This window comes from Triturus cristatus, chromosome 12 (genome assembly GCF_964204655.1).
Source record: "Triturus cristatus chromosome 12, aTriCri1.1, whole genome shotgun sequence".
Lineage (NCBI taxonomy): Eukaryota > Metazoa > Chordata > Amphibia > Caudata > Salamandridae > Triturus > Triturus cristatus.
The window spans coordinates 267648464-267672827 of record NC_140595.1 but is presented as its reverse complement, the minus strand read 5'-3'; the positions used below and the strand labels follow the sequence as shown (position 1 = coordinate 267672827).

At 49.3% G+C, this 24364-nt stretch overlaps 1 protein-coding gene across 8 annotated transcripts in view; it reads right to left on the bottom strand.

The window, feature by feature from the left end:
* LOC146775830 (uncharacterized) overlaps positions 1–24364 on the bottom strand; it is a 1003909-nt gene that overhangs the window by 110355 nt on the left and 869190 nt on the right. For 4 of the 8 annotated variants that reach the window (XM_085637695.1, XM_085637697.1, XM_085637701.1 and 1 more), the window contains one exon: positions 9433–9549. The exons of 1 other annotated variant lie outside the window; for it this stretch is intronic. In XM_085637695.1, coding sequence (XP_085493821.1) covers positions 9433–9549 — 117 coding nt within the window. The remainder of the gene's footprint in view (positions 1–9432; positions 9550–24364) is intronic. 3 more of the 8 variants (XM_085637696.1, XM_085637698.1, XM_085637702.1) reach the window with 1 other exon arrangement.

The following is a 24364-nucleotide window of genomic DNA, read 5'->3' as shown; positions in this document are numbered from 1 at the left end:
AGTCTATGAGACTTATTGGTCTATAGTTAGCTGCAACAGATTTGTCCCCCTTCTTAAAAACCGGTATTATCTCGGCCCCTTTCCAGGAGGCCGGGATTGGGGCCCCGCAGGCAATAGCATTTGCTAAATATCTGATATACAGGCGCCATGAGGATTTATAATTTAAAAACACTTCTCCAGGTATATTATCCATTCCGGGGGCACGGCTAGGGATAATAGAATCTAAAGCCCTATCTACTTCCACTAATGTGAACACCTCACCTGAGAAAAAAGTTAGTTCGATAGGACCCATAGTCTGATCATCCTCCAAGGAAGCATACTGGGGTTTAAAATATTCCACCCATAGATGGTGGGCAACATTGATTTGCGGGGGGTCCGGGATCCCCCCCCCCCTATCCCACTTAAACGTATCCCAAAATACTTTAGGATTTCGTGACACGCATGCTTCTTTAAGCTCCATCCATCTTGCCTGGTCCTATAGTTTTTTTGCTGCTTTAACTGCTCTTCTATAGGAGTCCCGTGCCAACCTTACTTTTGCTGGGTCTCCTTCACCTAAAGCTAGCCCCAATTTCCTCCGCATCTGTCGACAATTATCAGTAAACCATCCATCAATTTTCTTCTTCTTACCCCGACTACTCTTAGCAGGTGTACAAAAGAATAGTTTTAATTGTTCAAACAGTGCAGTATAGTAGTCACTATCCATTTTTCATTGCGCCGGAGTTGGCCTATGATATTTTTACGTAATCTAACATTTTGTCCAGCCTTGAGATGATTATATTCACCCACACGGCAGTCTCAACTACTCGCTGACCACATTTTAGATTAGTACCAGGACATGGCTACAACACCCCGTGTACATACATTTTGGAGTGTTTGTTAACACTAAACTTGGTTTTTAATGACACGAAATTGAAAGATAGGAGTAGTGTCAACATAATGATGGGTATGTTTGACACAACTACACCCTTTTTTACAGAGCGGGGCCCCTTTCCTGAGCTGTAGCCAGGTTGAGGTGTGGCAGCTTGTCCAAGAACTTTGGGTGAGTGAAACTAGTAATTATCACAAGACGCAAAAACACGTGAAAAAATCGGAAGGAAATGCTTATCTCTTCCTTCCTCACTAAACTAAAATTACGACAAGAGTGACTGATTGATAAAGGTTTCTGTTTGTTTTCTCCCTTTTTTTTGTCTCACTTGTACAGGTACAACCACTTATATCCAAGCAATTGAAATTGAAGGGATAACTGGTTTGATATCATTACTATTTATACACTTTTGGTCACTGGCAGCAGCAATCTTCTTTAGGTCCTGACGAAAGCCCTGATACCTCTTGGATTAATTCGGGTTGAACCATGTAGACCTTTTTTGTTGAACACAGAGCAGTTAAATTCTATACTGCTTCTTGCACTGTTTTTTTCACCCTGTCAGTAGGAACAAGCTATTCATTTAAAAAAAAAAAAATTTTGTTCCTGACTAGGCAGTTTTAACTTCACCACCTCATTAGTTAGATTTATTTTGCGCTGCGTCCTCACCATTTCTCTTGGAGCATCTCTCATCTGTGGAACTTAGTGTATCCTCCATAGGCTAGGCTCAGTCAAAACATCCCAGAGCTCCCTCTTCTCAGAGGAGAGGTTGTAGCCCTTAGTGGGACTAGGTTTTCCCACTAAGAGAAGATACCCAGATGAAAAAGCATGCCACCTCTGGTGCGTGAGGGTATTTGTCCTGAAAGGGATTTCCCCCTCTAGGGAACTGTGTGAGACTCTAGTCTGTCACTCTACGTGCTTAGATTTGTAAGTCCAGACCCAAGGATTTGTTTGTGTGACGATTAACTCAGTCCCCTTCCACACTCCCTCTACACACTTGCAGTCTCACACTATATAACCCTCTAGACACACATTACAGGATCTGCTAGATCGAGTGTGCACCCTAGAGGACAAGCTGGACAATGCTGAGGACCGCTAGCACCACAACAACATGCAAGTGGTTGGCCTCCCGGAGGGCTCGGAGGGCCTGGACCAGGTCGCCTATACTGAAAGCTGGCTAACCGAGCTGCTTCTGCCAAGAGTACTGTCTCCCCAATTCGTGGTGGAGCGAGCACACCGGGTGCCGGCCTGTAAGCCCCCACCCGGAGGCAGCTCGCGACCCTTTCTGTTTCGGCTACTGAATTTCAGGGACAGAGACCCAATCCTGAGAGAGGTCAGGAAGCTATTGGGAATCACTGTCCAGAACGCTTCAATCATGTTTTTCCTGGACACCATCCAGGTGCAAAAGCATTGTGGCTCCTTCGGAGCAGTGAAGCGCCAACTTCGGGACCTCAACATGTGATATTCTTTATTGTTCCCAGCCCGCCTACGGGTGGTAAAGGATAGAACCACCCGCTTCTTTGATACTCCCTCAGATTGGCTACACGAGGTGGGCTTGGCTACAATGCCTAGATCTTCTGATGCCCCTCCGGCGCCCAGACATACCAGACGTGGCTGTCGCAGGGGTAGAGGGGATGGACCAAGCTGGCGTAACCCATCGATCAACGCTCCCCACCATAAGCAGATTCTATCAGAGCTCCAGGTGGCATTCCATGCGGCAGCAACATTCCACAACATGAAGTCTACTCCTGAACCAGAAATGTCACCACCAAAGTCATTCAGCAAGGATGATTCTCTGCTGTCGTGGTCCGGGTACTCTGGCTCACCCTGCCCACCCCCTGTCATCTTGCCCCAGACCTCAGATACTATGATATGAATGTACTGCATATCACTGGGAGGACTGACCCACATCCTATCCTACTTTGCATCCTGGTGCATAATCATTCATCTGGTCAACATATCAGGGTTATGTTATGTTATGTTAAAGGGACTTGTAAAGCGCACTGTTACCGTTAGGTGTCCTGGCGCTGAAATGCGTTGCCTACTGGTTGAGAGGATGAAGTACATGAATTGAATTAGGATCTGTTAGGAAAAAAGCCAGGTTTTAAGGCTCCTTCTAAATTCCAGGAGCCCAGCCGCTGCTCTGAGCTGCAGAGGGAGGCCATTCCAGAGTTTTGCAGCACAGTAGAAAAAACTTCTGCCCCCCCCCCAACTAGCTACTAGGGTGGATAGGGAAGTCGAGTGGTAGTTCTATGTCTTGTGCTGCGGTCGGCTGGATTCTACCTTGGGACCTGTCTGAACAGTGAGCAGAGTCTCATCGTATTAACAACATCGGATATTTCTTTCAATTTCTTAGGTCCAACTACAGGGGGTAGGCATTCAGTAATAACATCACACGCATCCACCCCCTTCAACCACTAGTCATTTTGCACGTCTGTTGCCATGGTTAGGCATCCCTGTTTGGGTCTACTCCTGTTGCGAGTTTGCTATCATGAGGTGCTTTTGTTCTCCCCACATATTCGCTGATACCCCTAGTGGGACACCGTCTTCCCTCATGGATCTGCACCGCTGACTGAGCTCAGGCACTACTACTATTCCCCATGGCCCGCGTTAATGACATCACCTGGAATGTGAGGGGCATACGCTCCCCTTCACGCAGATACTTCATTTACTCATATCTGCAGCGAAAGTCCGTCGGCATTGCGGTGCTTCAGAAAACACATCTAACTAACCTTTAAGCAGAACGGCTGCACCGTCGCTGGCGGGGTCATATGTACAGTACTAACTTTTCCTCTCGGGTGAGCGGCCCTTTTATATGGGTGAAGGCGGGGGTTCCTTGCAAAGTGGAAGAGGTCGAGGTTGACACGGAGGGAAGATATGTATTCATTAGGCATAAACTTAATGGCTAACCCCTACTAATCGGTTTGGTTTATGCTCCCAATGTAAATCAATACTCCTTTCTTTGCAGACTTCCTAGGGTGTTAGCCCACTGGAGTGGCTTGCCCTGGCTTATAAGGGGTGACTTAAATTATGTCCTTGATGTCTCTCTAGATCGCTCTTTCCCGCCCCTGACATGTACTCCCGCGACATACAATGCTCAAGCTCTGCGTACATGGTTTAATCACTGGTCCTTAACAGATGTATGGCACTCTCGCAAACCTGCTGCCTGTATATACTCCTTCTACTCACCAGTCCACAAGCTCCATATTTGATTGGATCGTATGATAGGCTCTCCTTTCCCTCTCCCTTTTACTCAAAACAGTGAATACCTAGGTCGCACCCACTCTGGTCATAATCCCCAGCTCCTGTGGCTTAGTTGGAACATTGGGCCCCCACCGATACCTACCTGGCGTCTTCAACCGGCGGCGCTGGACGACCAATCATTTTGCGGTTCCCTGGGTGCGACAATCTCAGGCTATTTTGCCCTTAATGTTGGTTCCACAGGCTCTCCATTAGTTGAAAGGGAGGCATTCAAGGTTACCATTAGAGGGCACGGTCTAGGCCTCAGCTGGAACATCCGTAAACAGCTCCTTGCCATTATCCGAGGTGTTAGGGTTCATATATGTAAGGCTGGGCTGATGGGTCGGTGCTTCAGGCGACTCACTAGGCACCTCTTCTTACTCTTCATTGGCGTCCAGGGGATCGGCTTCACTTAAGATGTCAGGTGTCTTTGAATAGGACTGGGCCATCATGCTGTATGTCCACTGTCAATCTTCTTGCTGTGGAGCTCCATATAGCAGTTGCAGTGGCTAGCATCGTGGTCCAACGAGAGGCACAAGTTGCACACAGCAGAAAGGTCAGCCCAGGGATATCTATATAGTGACACTCAGGCATCCCTTAAAAATTGTCCATTCCCTTAACTTAAGAGTGTCTTGATTTTCCGAAGGGAGGCCACAGCACACAACGGTCCAAAGGGACCAGATGATCGTCATCGATGGGACCGAAGGATGGAACCGGTGCCACAAGTGGATAATGTGTCAAAACATCTTCTTGCAAAGGGAGTGGAAGACCGCAGACTCGAGGCCACAACAAAAACCAAAAAATTTGTTTTGGGCCCTGCTCTGACTCTACTCAACTTGGTGAGTCCTTTTGACCTTGCTGGTCCCAACGACAGCATCTTTTCGCTCTCCATGCCAGTTGCGGCTCCACTGTTTGTTGGTGCTTCTAGACAGTGACTACCTAGATACCAACATTCGATGGGACAGCTCGTGCACAGCTCCTGGTCTTCCTCAGCATCGCCTGGTCCTCACGGCAGCAGCGACAAGGTCACCGTTGTCTCTTCTGAACCTCTCGACATCGGTGGGCATTGTGTTTCCATGCCTCCTGGTCACCTCCAAGTGGCATAGACTCTGTCCCCTCTGCTTGAAGGTTCTTCACTTCGCAAATTCCCCCTTGCATACCACGGGATTCCTTCACCGTCTTCTTCAGAGGCATCTTCTCCGAAGTCTCCCATTGTCATCTACAACAGGTTCCTACGTTACTTCACCCCAATGCACCTGGCTTCCCTGGTCACACCCACTCTGATCATAATACCCAGGTCCTGTGGCTTAGTTGGAACATAGGGCCCCCACTGATACCTACTTGGCGTCTTCAACCGGCGGCGCTGGACGACCAGGCATTTCGCGGTTCACTGGGTGCAGCAATCTCAGGCTATATCGCCCTTAATGTTGGTTGGGAGGCCTTCAAGTTTACCATTAGAGGGCACTGTCTAGGCCTCACTTGGAACATCAGAAAACAGCTAAATGCCTCTCTCAGTGCCATCGAGCACAAACTTCTTCGTTATGAAACGGCCTCAGTTACACAATCCAAGGGTGAGATCCGCTTGGATGAGCTGCGTGGATTACTGGTCGGCCTGCGTTGCTACAACTAATGGCTCACTCAGCACATACGCATGCCGCATCTGACTGGGAAGGTAGACTTTTAGCTAATCTATTGCGTAAGGAAAACCCTCATAGGCCAATCCACACCATTTGCGATGACCGGGACTGCATGCACCACACGCAGCTTGACACTCTATAATTCCACCAGCCAGATCAGCGCCTTCCTGGGTTCGATAGAACTACCCGCGATATCCCGCGACCAATACATGGCAGTTGAATCCCCCATCACCATTGATTAAGTGTGCAAAGCTTTAACAACACTAGCATCAGGGAAGGCGCCGGGCCCCGACGGGCTCCCAGCGTAGTTCTTCTAGATGTACACCGATACACTGATCCCATACTTACATGCCCTCTATACCTCTGCACTAAAAGATTCTTTGTTGCCAGCTTCATTATGCTCAGCCAGTTTAGTCTCCTTATTGAAGCCGGGCAAAGAGCGCATAGCCTTAGGCTCCTATAGACCTTTAGCCATTCTAAGCCCACACTATAACTTCCTGGCGAAAATACTCCCAGACCGTCTCACGCCCCTCATCCCTGCCTTGGTTCACCCGGACCAGAACAGGATTCGCCCCGCTCGTAGCACTTCTCTCAATCTTCATAGTTTTTTAAGAGTTGCAGCGTATGCGCCGCTCTGCTGGCCACACTCAGGATGCCTGGTTTTAGACCTCGAGAAGGCCTTTGACTTTTTGCAGTTTGGTCAAGTTCGGTTTTGGGTCCACATTCATCTGTATGGTCAGGTTGCTTTATAAACACCTGACTGTCCGAGTGAAAATAGGTCCTTATATCTTTGAACCCATTGCTGTAGGACGTGGGACTAGGCAGGACTGCCCCTTGTCCCCTCTTCTTTTCTCCTTGTCAATGGAACCATTGGCGGAATGCGTTGACACCCAGGTTGCTGTAGGCATACCACTAGGCAATGGAAAACACACAATATCGCTGTATGCAGATGATATTCTGATGTACGTGAGAGATGTTCACTCTATCCCATCCTCATTAGCTCACACCCTGAAGACCTTCGCTGATGTGTCAGGGCTGCGTATCAATGCGACAAAGTACTCTTTATAGCCTTTTTCAGAATCCACCCGGGACCCTATTTATACCCTCAACGGGAACCAAGTAATGTGGTGTGCTGATTCCTTTCGATACCTGGGCATCCACATTTATCGGCGAGAAGCTAACCTCTTTGACGGAAACTTAGGTAGAGCGACGACTGCTATCCGTGCTAAGCTCACCTTTTGGGGCACCCTCCCGCTATCTGTCACTGGTAGGACTGCTCTCACCAAAATGGTGATCCATCCTCGTATCCTCTATTACTTCACTAACCTGCCCCTCTATGCCCCCGTTTCTTTAAAAGGTTGGAGAGAACGATCAGGGATTTTATCTGGGGCACCTCCCGCCACCGTGTTTCTATCAAAAAGCTTTACTTACTCACAGATCGCGGCGGCCTTGCAGCTCCTAACTTAGAGCATTATTACCTCACTGCACAATTAAAATGGATTGCCAAATGGCTGGCCTCTCGCCAGCTCACGGACTCGAGCAGACTACACCCGCCCCTACCACATCTTTCCTTCCTTAGTAGCGGTTGTGGCTGATGGGTCTGCCCATCACTAAGAGGGGCTGTAATAAGTCCTTGAAGATCCAAATTGTAACGTCAGTAAGAGACTATGTCTAAGCCACTGGCACAGTCTTGCTGTGGACCAAAAAAACGCACTTCCCTCTGGTCCGCGTAAGGAGATCCATCAGCCACACCCGCTACTATGTTTGATGGTTGAATATATAGAAAGGACACCTATATACAGACTAATACCAGCCCACTTCCCGGTTCTCTTTTACATTTGTTTCAACCAGACATCAAGAATTACTTATATTTACACTTTCTACCTGGAACCGATTGGTCGCTTTGCGATTGTACTTCAGCATTGACCTCGCTGATCTTTTAATTCTTCCAGGTCTTCGGATACTATATTAACATATAAGACATGTATTTCTTTGAACGTCTATGGGCCATCTAATTTTGGAGGAGCTATTTATTTACACATTTCAAGCCTTGAAAAAGTTACCTTCGTAATGAAACACGTGTCGGCTGTTGTGTTGCTTCATTTCTTCATCATCAGACCATGTTATTCTTCATGTAGAAATGTTTATAAACATATGCTTTATCTCAATAAATACACTTCCATGCAATGATTTGCGTTATTAAAGATTTATGCAAATCTCGAATGTAAAGATCTGTCTTTCCTGTGATTAGAGCTGTTTGGAATGTATGCATAACTATTGCTATTAAAATGAGTAAAAATTAGATGTTAAATAATAGGAGTGCTGGGGTACAACCGTCAATTTAAGATCCAATTTTATGTCATACACAGAGCGTACCTTACCCCAGCTAAAATCAATAGGTAGTTTCACCGCACAGACACTGCCTGCCCTCATTGCCAGTTGGTTGACGCAGACCTTTTAAATATGCTGTGGCACTGTCCTGCCCTTAGCGGACACTGGAACACGGTGGCCGGCGTCCTTGCCTGCTGCACCGAACGCGACATTCCCTTACATTGGGAAACCTATATTTTGCATCTCTTCGTAAGAAACAAAAGACACAAGGTTACATCCCCCTTTCTGGATCTGGGCTTAGCAACTGCCAAGCGACTGATCACTAGTAGATGGCAATCCCCTGAGTCCCCTCACACCCTAGTGTGGTGTCGCTCTTTAGTGACATGGATTTGCTAGGTCTCCACAAACTCCCACTGGCTGCCAGTTGGGACGCAATATTTGCGGACCTGCAGAGACAGTGGCATAGATTCGGGAGGTTCATCCCTAGAAGGGGAACCGGCCATTGAGGCAAAATAAATTGGGGGTTCTAACTCATCCCTACAGAGCCAGGGTGTATGACCACTAGTGGTCTCTTTCACAATCAGTCAGCGGTTACTCATATATCACATGTAACACTTATTCGCTAACGGTGCTTATATGGGGGGGTTTAGTACGGGTGAGCATTGCAGCGACATACCACTAACAATTAGTCCTATATTATGCTTTTTTGTCCTCATTTTGTTGTACCCCATTCCATCTGTGTAGAATCTGTTTTAGAATAATCTCGCAATGTATGCGTTCACATGTGATATTGAAAGGTATTTACACTGTTGTCAGCACCCATATCTCATCATAATACACTATTGTTCCTTATGTCTACTGTATCTGTAATGCAATGGCCTACAGATTCGAATCAGCCCCAACCCCTGGGGCCATCCATGGTGTTACTCTGTATTTTTCATTGTCTTCATTTGTTTCCTCATCTGAGAAATTAATAAACAGATTTTACAAACAAAAAAAAATGAAGTCAGGAATGCGAAGGTTGTGGTGATAACAAAGGCAATGTTGGGGAAGGTGGTGAAGAAGGTGGTGGTGGTTAAGAAGGTGGTGTTTGTATGGGAGAGAGATCCTATGCTGAAGAAGTATCAATATAGGCAATATGCATGATGGTGTGTCATTAAACTACCTCCGTTTCAAGCTTACTGTAACACCCACACACAATTCTACTTGCACAATCTACATCCAAGAGTCACTTTTCCAAGACTACAGTCTGATTACAGTCTTATTCCTAGATTATTACATTGTAAGACTTGTCAAGAAGATTTAGCATCTCACCAGTATAACATTAACATGCCATACAGACATCAAGAGTGTAACTCTCACCTGCAAGTGGACCATGAAGCAATTCTACCTTCTTAGAGCCCTCAATTTTCAAGGGGCAAAATTCTTCCTCTTGCTTTATACACAAAGAAAGGTCATCACTGGTCTCTTTGGAGGCTGCTATTAAAATGCAAAGGTCATCTTAATTAATCAGATGCATTGTTTTTGCAACAAACATTTTATTTCAGCACAAACTGAGATGGGATGATGCTGGATGTGTACAGGAAACATGTGTGGGAATCATATACTCTGTCCAGGGCACTTCAAGAATATGTGTCAAACTGAAACTCATAACTACCATGACTCTCCAAAGCCCAGGAGCACTAACGTGCTGACAAACACAATAATTAAATTTGCCACATCAATCTGAAATCAAACACCAAATGCATAAAACTTTTTTTCCAGATGATCAAAGCATCACAAATATTCTAATTGTGAGCCCGATGATGAATTTCAATGGCATTATCCCTTATGAAAAACAGAAGGAAGGGTCCTTATGATGGTCCAGTAGAAACCTGGCCAACACTTATTATTAACATTTATTTAGCAGCTTGAAACCCGTTTCAATAAATCCCTTAAAACTTAAGAGTACAGCTTTAATTCACAAATGATTAAAAAGATGACTAGAATATTACAAAAATAAATATAATGTCGTTTACATCCTTTCAGCCATTGCCATACCTGACTCAAGGAAAATCTTTGTAATACAATACTCTTATTCAATCAAATGCAACAATGCTACAACTGTAGATTTTGGGAATAATTATAGGAAAACGCAGACTTTAGCAATGTGTGCACCTGAGTTTCGATGGTCCTGGTTTTGTAGAATCTGCATGCTCTACGTTTTCAAGTATCCAAGTTCCTGTTCATATACAGGGATATCAGTGACACAGCCTGATCCTACGACCCTCATGTTGTAAATCATTGATTAACATTACGTAATAAAGGAATCGTGTAATGTTAAATGGAATTGAAAAACGGATCTTTTAAATAAAAAACATACATAATTACTCGTCTAAGAGTGAAAGACACAAGTATGAATCAAAAAGCAGAGGCATGCTGTATCTGAGTGAGCCACACTGCTTTTGAGCGCGCAAAATCATCTGGGTTAACATCTTCAGACTTTTATTTGTTTGCGTATTATGTACCAGAATGAGGGCATGGACCTACTTCGTGAAACATGACTTACTTTAAAAAAGAAATAAAACAAAAATATATTAGGCATAAAGGGAGTCCAGGGATTATGCAGTACATAAGGAATCCTTAAATGCGGACTTTCAATTTAATACCGTAAACCAACTGTTGCACACACAAAAATAAAGAGATATTTATCCTGGCTACTGTGTAAATGATTCTGAATTTCTCTACAGAGTATGCCTACTAAAGTCTAATGCTCCCCTATAGCAATAGCAAGTTACCAATCAAGTATCAACAAGTGATATTCACTGAGCCCATCTGATGTTCAACACAATCCTAATCGAACAAGTTACTTATCTTCGGTAATGCCCTATCTGGTAAAGACGCTATCTAGTCGCAGATTCTTCACCTTAGAATATTCTACAGGCATGAGGGTGGATCCGGAAAATCTTGAACAGTACCTCTGCACAGCGGTAGGTGGTGTTGATCGACTCCACAACGGCACCATCCGCACCGGATGTGATATGCATGGTGCCTATATAGGCACCACCCTAGTTCGCTAACATCAGTTTCTTTTCGTGACATTTCTGTGCCAGAATCATGGCGCCACAACAGCATGCTCTCAGGCAGGTCGCTCCCCACGCTGCTGTACTGCTTTGGTGGTACTTGTCTTCTTTGCATTGCTGCTGTTTTGCTTTTGATTGTACTGTTGAGTTTCTCATTGCCTAATTTCCTTTTTTTCTCCTTCCTGCTTTGCCTAATTTCCTTGTTTCTAACCCCTGCCATTTTGTCTGTGCCCTGTTTTGCTTTCTGTTCCCCTGCCGTATTTCACCTGTTTTTCCAGCCGCTGCGTCCCTGCGGCTGCGCCCCCCTGCTCGCCCGTTTGCCACCCCTCTCCCGCCTCCCAGCTGCTCCTCCCTCCCACCTCCCCTTATATGGAGGCCGTGCAGTGGACGTGCCACGCCCAGCGCCAGACCCCCTGGTCCCCAAGAACGCCACGACGTCTGCCTCCGCTACGATGCCAGCACCCTCCACGCACTCAACGCCGGACGATCACACACCTGCTTCCTGGCCGCCCCGAAACGCACCCAAGGACCCTTCTCCTGCCGGAACAGCAGCTTCACCAGCACCCGACCCGCCAATCCACCCACCAGGAAAGAACCCAACTACCTCCGATGCATTCTTCTCAACACCCGTTCTGCCCGCAAACACGCCGTTGATCTCTTTGACCTACTCGACTCAACCTCCCCAGACGTCGTCTTCCTGACAGAGACCTGTCTGAACCTCTCTTCGGGGACCGACATCGCCATAGCCATCCAGGAAGGCTACAAGATCACCCGCAGGGACCTCAACAACGGAGTAGCAGGAGGAATCGCCATCGTCCACAGGAACACTCTCAGAGTCTCGACCAACACCGATGACACCCTCACCACCGCCGAACACCTGCACTTCCAGATCCACACCGACCCCAACACCACCCTCAGAGGAACCCTCATCTACAGACTCCCCGGACCCCGACCACAGTTCAGCGACTCCAATCGCCGACTTCGTCAGCATATACGCCCTTGCCTCCATGGACTACATCCTCCTCGGGGACATGAACTTCCACCTCGAGAACAGCAACGACACCAACTCCACCACCCTGATCGACAACCTTGCCAAACTCGGACTCAGACAACTCGTCACAACACCCACCCACTCCGCCGGCCACCCGCTTGACCCCATCTTCTCCTCAAGCCCCCACCTTGCCTTCAACCACACCACCGAACTCCACTTCACCTTTCCTTTCGGAAACCCACCACGCACCACGCACCCAACAGATGTCTCGCCGCTGCTGGAGCAAAGTCACCGAAGACCAGCTAACCACCACCCTCGCCCAGAGCCCACCCAGCGACCCCAGCGACCCCGACTCCGCTGCCCGGAACCTCAGACAGTGGATCGACGACTGCGCCAACACCCTCGCCCCGTTCAAGAAACCCTCCTACAGCCACACCAGCAAGAAAGCCAGCTGGTTCACTGAAGACCTCCAGGCCTCCAAGCAAACCTGCCAAAAGCTAGAGAAGAACTGGCACCGTGAACGAACACCGGACAGCTACGCAGCCCATAAGGGAGCCACCCGCATACACCATCACCTCAACAGATATGCCAAAAGGGCCTCCTTCAAAGACCGCCTAGAAACAACCCACACAACAGCAAAGAGCTCTTCAACATCGTGAAGGAACTCTCCAACCCCAGCTCCAACACCGACATCCCACCTTCGCAAGACCTGTGCGACTTGCTGGCCACCTTCTTCCATTGCAAGATCGCAGACATCCACAACAGCTTCAACGTCGCAACCGCCCCGACAACCACTGAGACCTCTGCCCCCACGACCACCATCCGCACCAACCGCCTGCTCTCCTGGACCAACATAAACGACGACGACACCATCAAGATCATGAATACGATCCACTCCGGCTCTCCGTCAGACCCATGCCCGCACCACATCGCACCCCATCTACGGAAATCCATCAACATTTCCTTCGAGACAGCAACCTTCCCAGAGAGCTGGAAGCACGCCGAGATCAATGCCTTACTCAAGAAACCCAAGGCGGATCCCAATGATCTCAAGAACCTCCGGCCCATCTCCCTGCTACCGTTCCAGGCGAAGGTCATCGATAAGACCGTCAACAAACAACTGACCCGCTACCTCGAGGAAAACAGCATCCTGGACCTATCCCAGTCTGGGATCCGCAGCAACCACAGCACCGAAACCGCCCTCATCGCCGCCACCGATGACATCAGGACCCTGCTAGACAATGGAGAAACCGCGACCCTCATACCCCTGGACCTGTCAGCCGCCTTCAACACGGTCTGCCACCACACACTATGCACACGCCTCCATGACGCCGGGATCCAAGAGAAGGCCCTGGACTGGACCACCTCCTTCCTCTCAGGCAGAGCACAGAGCGTCCGCGTTCCCCAGGGCTCATCCCTCAGCCCAACGCTGTTTAACGTCTACATGGCACCATTCGCCCACGTCGCCCGACTGCACGACCTCAACAACATCTCCTATGCCGATGACACCCAGCTGATCCTCTCCCTCACCAAGGACCCCCACACCTCCAAAACCAACCTCCATGAAGGAATGAAGGCCATCGCCGAATGGATGAGGAACAGCCGGCTGAAGCTGAACTCAGACAAGACGGTGGTCCTCCTCCTCAGATCCTCCCCCTCGGCCTGGGAGGACTCCTGGTGGCCGACTGCACTGGAAACAGCTCCAACACCCACCGATCACGCACGCAACCTAGGGATCATCCTCGACTCCACCCTCTCCATGACTAAGCAGGTCATCTCTTCCTCCTGCTTCAACACCCTCCGCATGCTCTGCAAGATCTACAAGTGGATCCCCACCGAAACGAGAAGAACGGTCACCCAGGCCCTCGTCAGCAGCAGGCTGGACTACGGAAACGCCCTCTACGCAGGAGCCTCGGCCAAACTCCTTAAACGGCTGCAACGCATCCAGAACGCCTCTGCACGCCTGATCCTCGACATCCCTCGCCGCAGCCACATCACACCCCACCTGAAAGACCTGCACTGGCTCCCCATCAACAAGAGGATAACCTTCAAACTCCTCACCCACACACACAAGGCACTCCACAACACCGGACCAGCGTACATCAACAGACGACTCAGCTTCTACGCCCCACCCACTAGCTCCGCTCCTCCGATCTCGCCCTAGTCCCCCGCATCCGAAGAGCGACCTCCGGCAGCAGATCGTTCTACCACCTCACCGCCAAGACCTGGAACACCCTCCCCATCCACCTATGGCAGACCCAAGACCTACTGACCTTTAGAAGACTCCTCAAGACCTGGCTTTTCAAGCAGTAGCAGCACTCCCCACCCCCCCAGCACCTTGAGACCCTCACGGGTGAGTAGTGCGCTTTATTAATGCTATGATTGATTGATTGATTGATTGATTGACCAATATGCAGAGACTAAGAACCCACAGGAGCCACACTAGTTAGAAATATCCAGTCACAGAAGTGGAGAAGATGGGAGGGTTGGTAAGGAATATGCATTTAGCTATAGTCTCTACCAGATAAGGCATTACCGAAGGTAAGTAACTTTTTCATCTGATAGACACTTTTAGCTGCAGATTCATCACCTTAGAATACATACCCAAGCAATACTTCCTCAGAGGTGGGTCTGCAAACAGAGTCAGGAAAGGAAGCCATGGAGGACTGAATGGGTCCTGACTGTCCAGGCAGTAGTGTTTGGTAAATTTGTGCAGAGATGCCCACGTCACAGCCTGGAAAATGTCCAGGATGGGGACTCCCAAGTTAACACAGTGGTCGCAGCCATGGCTCTGGTAGAATGAGCCTGCAAGCCTTCTGGGGGTTGCCTTATGGCCAGTGCATAACATGAGTACAGTCCATCTGGAGATAGCCTGTTTCTGCACAGCTTGCCCTTTCTTTGCTCTGGTGAACCCAATGCTATCTGTATTTGTAATAAATAAGAACAGGGGAACCCAAGAATTGATAGGGACCAAGGGCAGTAAGTATTTTCAGGAACAACGGTCCCAAAGACAATAGATAGATAATAATACTCTGGAGACAAAAATAATATCCAGGAGTAGTCAAAATGGATATATATTACACTTTTAATCAAACATATATATATGGAAGATCAACCCTACTGTAACGCCCTGACGTCTCAGGATCGTTTAACAGACACGATAATGAGAACGCAACCACTTGTGAAGGTTTAGTTATTTTAATGAAGGCAAAAATAATACAAGGAATAAACAAAGGTTATAGTCACTGGAATCCTCCAGGCTAAGTACGTTACCAGCCCACAGCAGGGATGGTCCTAACCGTCCTCGGCATACGCCGGGATCGGCGTATATGCAAACAGAGGGCAGAAATGAAATGGCCGACAATGCCAATCGGTAGGCTGTGAGGGGCACGAAGAGTGTTGGGGAGAATCGAGGAGTCAGGTCAACACCCAGCCGGGGTCTCTACCTGAAGGGAGCAGCCGCTCAACCTCTTCCTCAGACTGCACCGGGACGCGGAGTCACCTCCTGGTGATGCGTCACCGATACCCCAATCACAAGCAAAGAAGACTGAACCGAGAGCAGCCGCTCGATCGATCCCGTGGACTTCCGAGTCTGTAACGCGGCAAACACCTCCTGGTTTGCGTTACAGCTGGCAGTCCCTGTACCTCTGGTTGGGCTGGGAGTTACGACTCCAACCAGCAAAAAGCGCCACTGCGCTTTGACTCAGCCGAGTCAAAAAGCGAAGCTCAATGGTTATCCGGTAGAGCTTCCGGGTCCTTCACAGGTGACGATGGGGCAAGACACGGCCCAGGGAGTAACGACTCGACCTACCTCCGTTCTTGCTTTACTGGAGCACCACTCCGGAACACTGCTCTTCACTAAGCAGGTACGTCGGTGTAAACACAATATCCGACAGCGTTGTACCTCCCGGTTCCTCCCTTTATAGGGCGTGTTTTCCTTGAGTTATGTAACAGCTCTCCTGTTTACATAAGGGCGTGTTTTCCTTGAGTTATGTAACAGCTCTCCTGTTTACATAAGGGCGTGTTTTCCTTGAGTTATGTAACAGCTCTCCTGTTTACATAACCTCTCAACCGCTAAGCATTCTGGGAGATGTAGTCCGTTTTCGCTGGTTACCGTTTTCCTCCCCTCGCATGACAGGAATTCTTGACAGTACATCCTCCCTCTCAGCGGCTCCCCACGGGTCCAGCGCTGGCAGGAAAACGCCGATGGAACAAGGAGACCAAGCGCGGAGCATGAACCCCTTCAGCCGGTTCCCATGACTGCTCCTCCGGGCCATAGCCTTTCCACGCAACCAGGTACCACAGCTTCCCCCTGCGCCATTTGGACGCCCGTATGCCCGACACTTCATACTCCACCTCCGACTCCACGCATACCGGCCTAGGTGTCCCAGACGGCTTGGAGGGTGCTGGTTTGAGCAATGATACATGAAAGACAGGGTGTATCCGCAATGACTGGGGCAAGCACACCTTCACGTTCACGGGACCCATACACTTGGTAATTCGATAGGGGCCCATGTACTTGGGATGGAACAAACTGTTCTTTCGAAACCTCATGTTTCTTGTGGATATCCAGACGTAGTCTCCAGTGCGGTACAGTGGCCCGGGCCTTCTCTTCCCGTCTGCCACAGCCTTGTATCTTCTCTTGGCCTCTATTAGGACAGCCCTTGAGCGCATCAACGTGTCTTTTATGTGTGCCACCCTGTCCGCTGTGGCGGGAATCCTGTCCTCTCTGAACGGATGTAGAAATGGCAAGAACCTGGGATGTTGGCCATAGTTGCTATAGAACGGAGATGACTGTGTGGAGCTGTGAGTGGCGTTGTTATAGGCTATCTCTGCAACCCATAGCAAGTCGACCCATTCTTCCCTGCCCTGGTCCACAAAACATCGCAGATACTGTTTGAGCGTTTGGTTCAGGCGCTCGGTTTGGCCGTCCGTTTGAGGGTGGTAGCTGGTGGACAGGGCGGTCTTAACATGCAGCGCAGTGCACCAAGTCTTCCAGAATTGCGCAGTAAACTGCGACCCCCGGTCCGACACGATCACCCCAGGTAATCCATGCAGTCGTACCACATTCTTTAGGAGTAGTGACGCCAATTCCCCGGCCGTAGGGACTCTCTTGCAGGGGATGAAGTGCCCTATTTTCGTCAAGTAATCCACCACCACCAGTATTGCTGTCATCCCCTGGTCTACCGGTAGGCCCACCACGAAGTCCAGTGATATGCTATCCCATGGTCTATCCGGGGTCGGAAGTGGATGTAAGAGCCCTTGGGTTCGGCCATGGTCGGCCTTCATGGTAGCACACGTAGGACACTCCTGTCCCCACCTCCTGACATCCACTCTCATGGTTGGCCACCAGAAATGCCGTCCCATGCTAGCCACCGTTTTTTCAAAGCCCAAATGACCTGCGCATGGAGAGTCATGGCACCAGATGAATGCTTGTTTCCTTAGCCTAGGCGTGGGTATCAATAGGCACCTGCCCTTCAGGGGTATCCCGTCCTTCAGCTGCCATTCTCTGTGACTGAGGAGCCACCTCCGCCATGCGAATGACCTGATCCCTCTCTTTATTCCCCTCAGGAAAGTATCCGGTTGGATAACCCCCAATACCATCCTCGGGGAAATGATGGAATGCTCGGTCGCAGGCAATGGTTCCTTAACTGCAGATTGACGGGACAGGGCGTCCGCCTTCCGGTTTTCCGTCCCCGGCCGATATGTGATGCGGAAGTTGAACCCCGCAAAGAAGATCATCCACCGCAGCTGTCTGGGAGAAAGGTGTCTTGTGGCCGTCATGAACTGTAGGTTCCGATGGTCCGTGTACACCGATACCACATGTCTTGCCCCCATCAACCAATGCCTCCATTCGGTGAAGGCGTCCTTGATTGCGAGAAGCTCCTTCTCCGCAATATGGTAGTTGCGTTCGGCGTCGTTGAGTTTGCGGGACATGTACGCAACGGGATGAAGCACCCCCGTGTCGTGGTTGCGTTGGGACAAGATAGCCCCCAGCGCCACATCCGATGCGTCCGCTTCCACCACGTAGGAGAGATCCGGATCGGGGTGAGCCAACACCGGCGCCTTACCAAAGGCGCTTTTCAGGGCCTCAAAGGCTGTGTTCGCTTCAGGGGACCAGACAAACTCCTTGGACTTCCTCAGTAGCTGTGTGATTGGGGCCACCAATCCTGAAAATCCATCTATAAACCGCCTGTAAAAGTTGGCGAAGCCAATGAAACTTTGGACGTCCTTCACGCTTTGGGGCACCGGCCATTCTTTCACCGCCTTGATCTTTCGTTCTGCCATCTCCTGTCCCTCTGGACTCAGCATCACTCCGAGGAATTCCACGGATGTGACGTGGAAGTCACACTTGCTGAGTTTACAAAACAGCATGTTTTCCCTCAGCTTTTGGAGCACAGCTTTGACGTGGTGTACGTGCTCCTCCACACTGGACGAATAGATGAGGATGTCGTCGATATATACGACCACGTAGATATCCAACTCCTCTCTGAATACCTCATTCAAAAAGTACTGAAAGGCTGCCGGGGCGTTGCACAGACCGAACGGCATGACGAGGTACTCAAAAAGGCCGAACCTGGTCTTAAAGGCGGTCTTCCACTCGTCTCCGTCCCTCATGCGCACCAGATGGTATGCCCCTTTCAAATCCAACTTGGTGTAGATACGAGCTTTCTTGACCTGTTCCAGAAGTACACTGATGAGAGGCAAGGGGTACCGATTCTTTACGGTTATCGCATTCAATGCCCTAAAGTCCACACAGGCTCTCAGCTCCCCATTAGCCTTCGGGATGAAGAAGAGTGGCGAGGCGGCCGGAGACTTGGACGGGCGGATGAATCCTAGCTTGAGGAGTTTATCCAGGTACCCCCGGAGATGCACGTTTTCAGGCTCTGTCAGGGCATACAGCCTGCCGCTGGGAACGCTGGCCCCTGGCACCAGGTCGATCTGGCAGTCAAACTGTCTATGTGGTGGTAGCACTTCCGCCTTCACCTCATCAAATACATCCTCAAAACTGTGATAAGCCTGGGGGAGAGCCACATCTTTTTCTGCCGCTGTAGCCACCGTCTGACTCCCGCTCTCATCTGCGTCAAGGGATTCCGTTCTTATTCCACAATGCAGGATGCAATACGGTGACGTCAGTTCGATGCGATGTGTTGGCCAATCCACAGAGGGGTTGTGTTTCTGTAGCCACGGCAATCCCAATATGACGCCATATTGGGGTGCTCGGATGATGTTAAAATCGATTTGTTCCAAATGGTTCCTCCCACATCTCATCGGAAGGACCCCCGTGTGCTGCCCGATGGGCCCCGTCACCAATCGCCTTCCGTCTACAGCATAGACGTCTTCGGGTACAGCTTTGGGAAGAAGCACTAGCCCTAGCCTGCATGCCTCGTTGTGGTCCATAAACATGCCAGTGGCCCCTGAATCCACCATGGCCACAACGGGTATCCACTGGTCATGCACTCCCACGTGCACCGTGAGAAACAGGTGTCGTTGTCCCTTAGTGACCGAGTTGGAAAGTGAAGGGATGGATGAGTGACTCCGAGATGCCCCTTCTTTGGTCTGGGAGTCCTCTAGTTTTCCGCCGGTACGTCCACCACGGCTGTTACCGACCGGTTGGCCCGATAACGTGACGTCTTCGGTTTGGCAGGGCATTCACGTACGTAGTGGCCTTTTTTGCCACAATATAGGCACAATCCTTGTTTACGGCGTGACTCTTTCTCCGTGGCTGTGAGGCTCGCACGTATTGCGCCGATGTCCATGGGTTCTCCCTTGGATGCGGTGGCAGTTTCAGGACTTCCCACTGTCACATAGGATGGAAGGGATTTTCCTTTTCTCCCATGATCCCCCTTTCTTTCACTTAGCCTATGTTCCAGCCGTAATACCAGGTTGATAAGGCCCTCACATGTCTTGGGTTGTGGGTCAATATGAGCCACGGCGTCTTTGAGCTCATCGCACAGCCCGTGATGGAAGAGCGCCGTCTGTTTAGCAACAGGCCACTTGGTTTCCGCAACCAGCCTTCGGAACGCGTTGAGATACTGCACCAGGTCGTTGGATCCCTGTCTCAACTCAAGCATTTCACGGTCCGCCGTGTACGAGTCAGCCCTTCTGTCGAAGACCTTCAGGAATTCCTTGCGAAAAGCACCCCAATCACATAAGATGGGGTCGTCCCTGCTCACCAGAGGTACGGCCCATTGTGCCGCGTTTCCAGCCAAATAGGATATAAGGAAAGCCACACGAGCCTGACTCGTGGGGAACGCCCTTGGTTTGCACGATAAATGTAGCGCCACTTGTGTGAGGAATACCTGCACTGTGTTAGGATCCCCACTGTACCTCTCTGGTGTTGCCAAGGGGACGGCTACCGGCATTTCCACTACTACCGCAGGGGTCTGGTTCGTGAGGGAGGTGCTGGGCGTGAGCGGGTCCAATTGGATAGCATCCAGTCTGGCTTTTACATCGGCTGTTTCTTGCCTGGAGGCAGCCAATTCAATTTGCACGGTCGCTAAAGCAGCCAGCACATCATCAAGTGTTGCCATGTCTGTTATCGACCGGGAGACAGTTAGTGTTATTAAGGTGGGATATTTTGTAACGCCCTGACGTCTCAGGATCGTTTAACAGACACGATAATGAGAACGCAACCACTTGTGAAGGTTTAGTTATTTTAATGAAGGCAAAAATAATACAAGGAATAAACAAAGGTTATAGTCACTGGAATCCTCCAGGCTAAGTACGTTACCAGCCCACAGCACGGATGGTCCTAACCGTCCTCTGCATATACGCCGATCCCGGCGTATGCCAACAGAGGGCAGAAATGAAATGGCCGACAATGCCAATCGGTAGGCTGTGAGGGGCACGAAGAGTGTTGGGGAGAATCGAGGAGTCAGGGAAACACCCAGCCGGGGTCTCTACCTGAAGGGAGCAGCCGCTCAACCTCTTCCTCAGACTGCACCGGGACGCGGAGTCACCTCCTGGTGATGCGTCACCGATACCCCAATCACAAGCAAAGAAGACTGAACCGAGAGCAGCCGCTCGATCGATCCCGTGGACTTCCGAGTCTGTAACGCGGCAAACACCTCCTGGTGTGCGTTACAGCTGGCAGTCCCTGTACCTCTGGTCGGGCTGGGAGTTACGACTCCAACCAGCAAAAAGCGCCACTGCGCTTTGACTCAGCCGAGTCAAAAAGCGAAGCTCAATGGTTATCCGGTAGAGCTTCCGGGTCCTTCACAGGTGACGATGGGGCAAGACACGGCCCAGGGAGTAACGACTCGACCTACCTCCGTTCTTGCTTTACTGGAGCACCACTCCGGAACACTGCTCTTCACTAAGCAGGTACGTCGGTGTAAACACAATATCCGACAGTGTTGTACCTCCCGGTTCCTCCCTTTATAGGGCGTGTTCTTCCTTGAGTTATGTAACAGCTCTCCTGTTTACATAAGGGCGTGTTTTCCTTGAGTTATGTAACAGCTCTCCTGTTTACATAAGGGCGTGTTTTCCTTGAGTTATGTAACAGCTCTCCTGTTTACATAAGGGCGTGTTTTCCTTGAGTTATGTAACAGCTCTCCTGTTTACATAACCTCTCAACCGCTAAGCATCCTGGGAGATGTAGTCCGTTTTAGCTGGTTACCGTTTTCCTCCCCTCGCATGACAGGAATTCTTGACACCTACTGGGGTAATCCTTCAATGGTTGTTAAAAACATGAAAACAAACAAGCACAAAACATTAAATGACCATCAGTTATCTCCATAATGGCGGGGTGGGGGGTCACTTATTTATTACTGCACCCAGAAATCATTCACACATATTTAGAGGATCAGAGGGTCAGGTTAACGACGTTTCAATCAATGATTAATGCAGGATCATCATCAGGTTTTCAAAACTACATGCTTGATTATATCATTAATGTTTAAATACATCTAGTTACGCGCCACGCACAGCGGAGTAGAGCAGAGCCAGCGCAGAGCTTGGAGGAGCCTGGTGGAGCAGAGGAGCTAAGCCGAAGTCGGAGCCAAAGGTGTTGGCATTCGGTCCCCCGGAGCCACGGAACATCGAGTGGCAGGGGCTAAGCCAGCGGAGTTAGCTGGGGGTGTGCTGTGCGGCACCGCACAAGTGTGGTCCCCCGGCCCCCCTCCCCCGCTACTCCTCCTCATGCCAAAAATCCTTTACAAGTCCAGCAGCTGCAGCGGGCTGCTGTGAAAGATTGGGCCTGGCAGTCCATGTAGATGGCTCGGTAAGACCGAGTGCGGTTTGCGGTCCCCCGGTGAGCCCCCACTTGCCTTTCAGCATCACCGGTTCCGCCTGCATCTCAGCTGCACAGAACACGGGGGCCAGATCGGTGGCAATTGATAGTCGCCAGCATCTCTCTGCAATCTACCACACCACAGTTCCACCAAGTCGTCAAGAGCCCCAAGGCACCTCAAACCACCTCAAGGCACCCGGTGAGTGCATGCGTGTGTAGAGCGGAGTATGGGTGTGTGGTGAGGAGGAGGGGCACTACATCAGTGAACACCACTGGGGCACCACAGGGGTATTACCCCCACCTCTCATTGTAGAGATCGCCCCCTCGCTCTCCCACCCCCAATCACCTCCTAATCCCCTTACTGTAGGGGAAAGGTTGGGAAGCTGCTAAGGTGGACAGCACCTATCCTCTAGCCTTCTGTTACACCACAGAGGTGAAGCGTAATACCTACCCACCTCAACCGAATTCAACTCTGCAATGAGGTCAGGGAGAGTCAGGAAGGAGCAATCTAAAACTCATACCAAAAATGCAAGGACAGAGTCCCTCCGTGATAATTTGAACATGGCGGAAGCCCCACTTTTGGAAACGGAGGGGATCAATTGAACATATATTCACCACAGAATTCCATGCCGGTAACACTGGAAACAACGAGTAACGGTACACTAATCACGCAAAATAAACCTGTCACCTCCGTTTTAGCTACCAACACTATGGAAAGCGTGAACCAGCAAGACGATCTGCTTCCAACAGCCCAGGAAGGCCTGAGACAAAATATCGCTCATACCATCAGCAATTCCCTGGTCAATGCTCGATGTTCCGTGCTTCATGCAGGCCCATTGCTTTAAACAGTTCAGAAGCTAAAGTATTGGCTAAACTTCTCGCATCTCGGCTAATCGCGGTCCTCCCATCTCTGGTCCACGAAGACCAATCAGGGTTTGTACCAGGTCAAAATACCGCCTTAAACATTTGTTGTGTCCATAATGTTCTCAGCAGACAGCCCTATTTACAAGAAGATGCGGCTGTACTGTCCTTCGACGCCACTATGGCGTTTGACTCAATAGAGTGGCCCTATCTCTTCGACGTATTGTCGAAGTTTGGTTTCGGCCCCAAGTTTCGACAATGGGTGGCACTGATCTATACTGATCTGTTCGGCCAAGTCAGAGTGAATAATCACACGTCACGTACATTCGCTTTGCGGAGAGGGACCAGGCAGGGTTGTCCCCTGTCCCCCTTAATGTTTGTGTTGACTCTCGAACCGTTGGCCCACTGTTCAAACCACTTTATTCGGTTACTGAAAACCATAAAAGTACCATTCATTAGATCACAATACATTACATAAAACACATACGGTACACAGTAAAAACACATACATTACACAGTAAAATTTCATAACCGATTCTTCAATAATAGGGCGACTTGAGAAAATTAGGGCGGGAATAAAAACAAAATTCATGAATACAAAAAATCTTCAGTATGGTTAAAATAATAAGGGCAATACACCATTACAATAAAAATAGTTTAGTGATAAAAAGGCAAGTGTTAGAAAAATCCGGCACCCCATGCTGGTATAAGAATACTGTAAAGCTCATGTTACTACTTTTTTAAGTCTCACTGCTGCGACAAGAAAGCTCGCAATATTAAAAATATCCCATGGATCATTAAGCTTTTGTAAGTACAATAGAGCGGGTTTAACCTGAATAAAACCTCTCCCATTTAAGATTGGGACTAAAAACCTCCTGCGGATAGCGCAATAATGATCACAAAACATAATAAAGTGCATTGTGTCCTGTATCGAAAAATTATCACAGATACAGGAACCTAAATCACACGTCCTGCTCTAGCTTTGTGAATTTCCCAGATAAAAATGAATTAAATTAAAACAGAATCTCGTTAGAAGAAGGCGGTGAAATGGTTTAGTAACAATCCTCGATAGGGTTCAATCTCAGGAATAGTTTTTAACAGGAAATGGATTTTAACCGTAGGTTTCATTAGTTCAGTCTCCTCCCT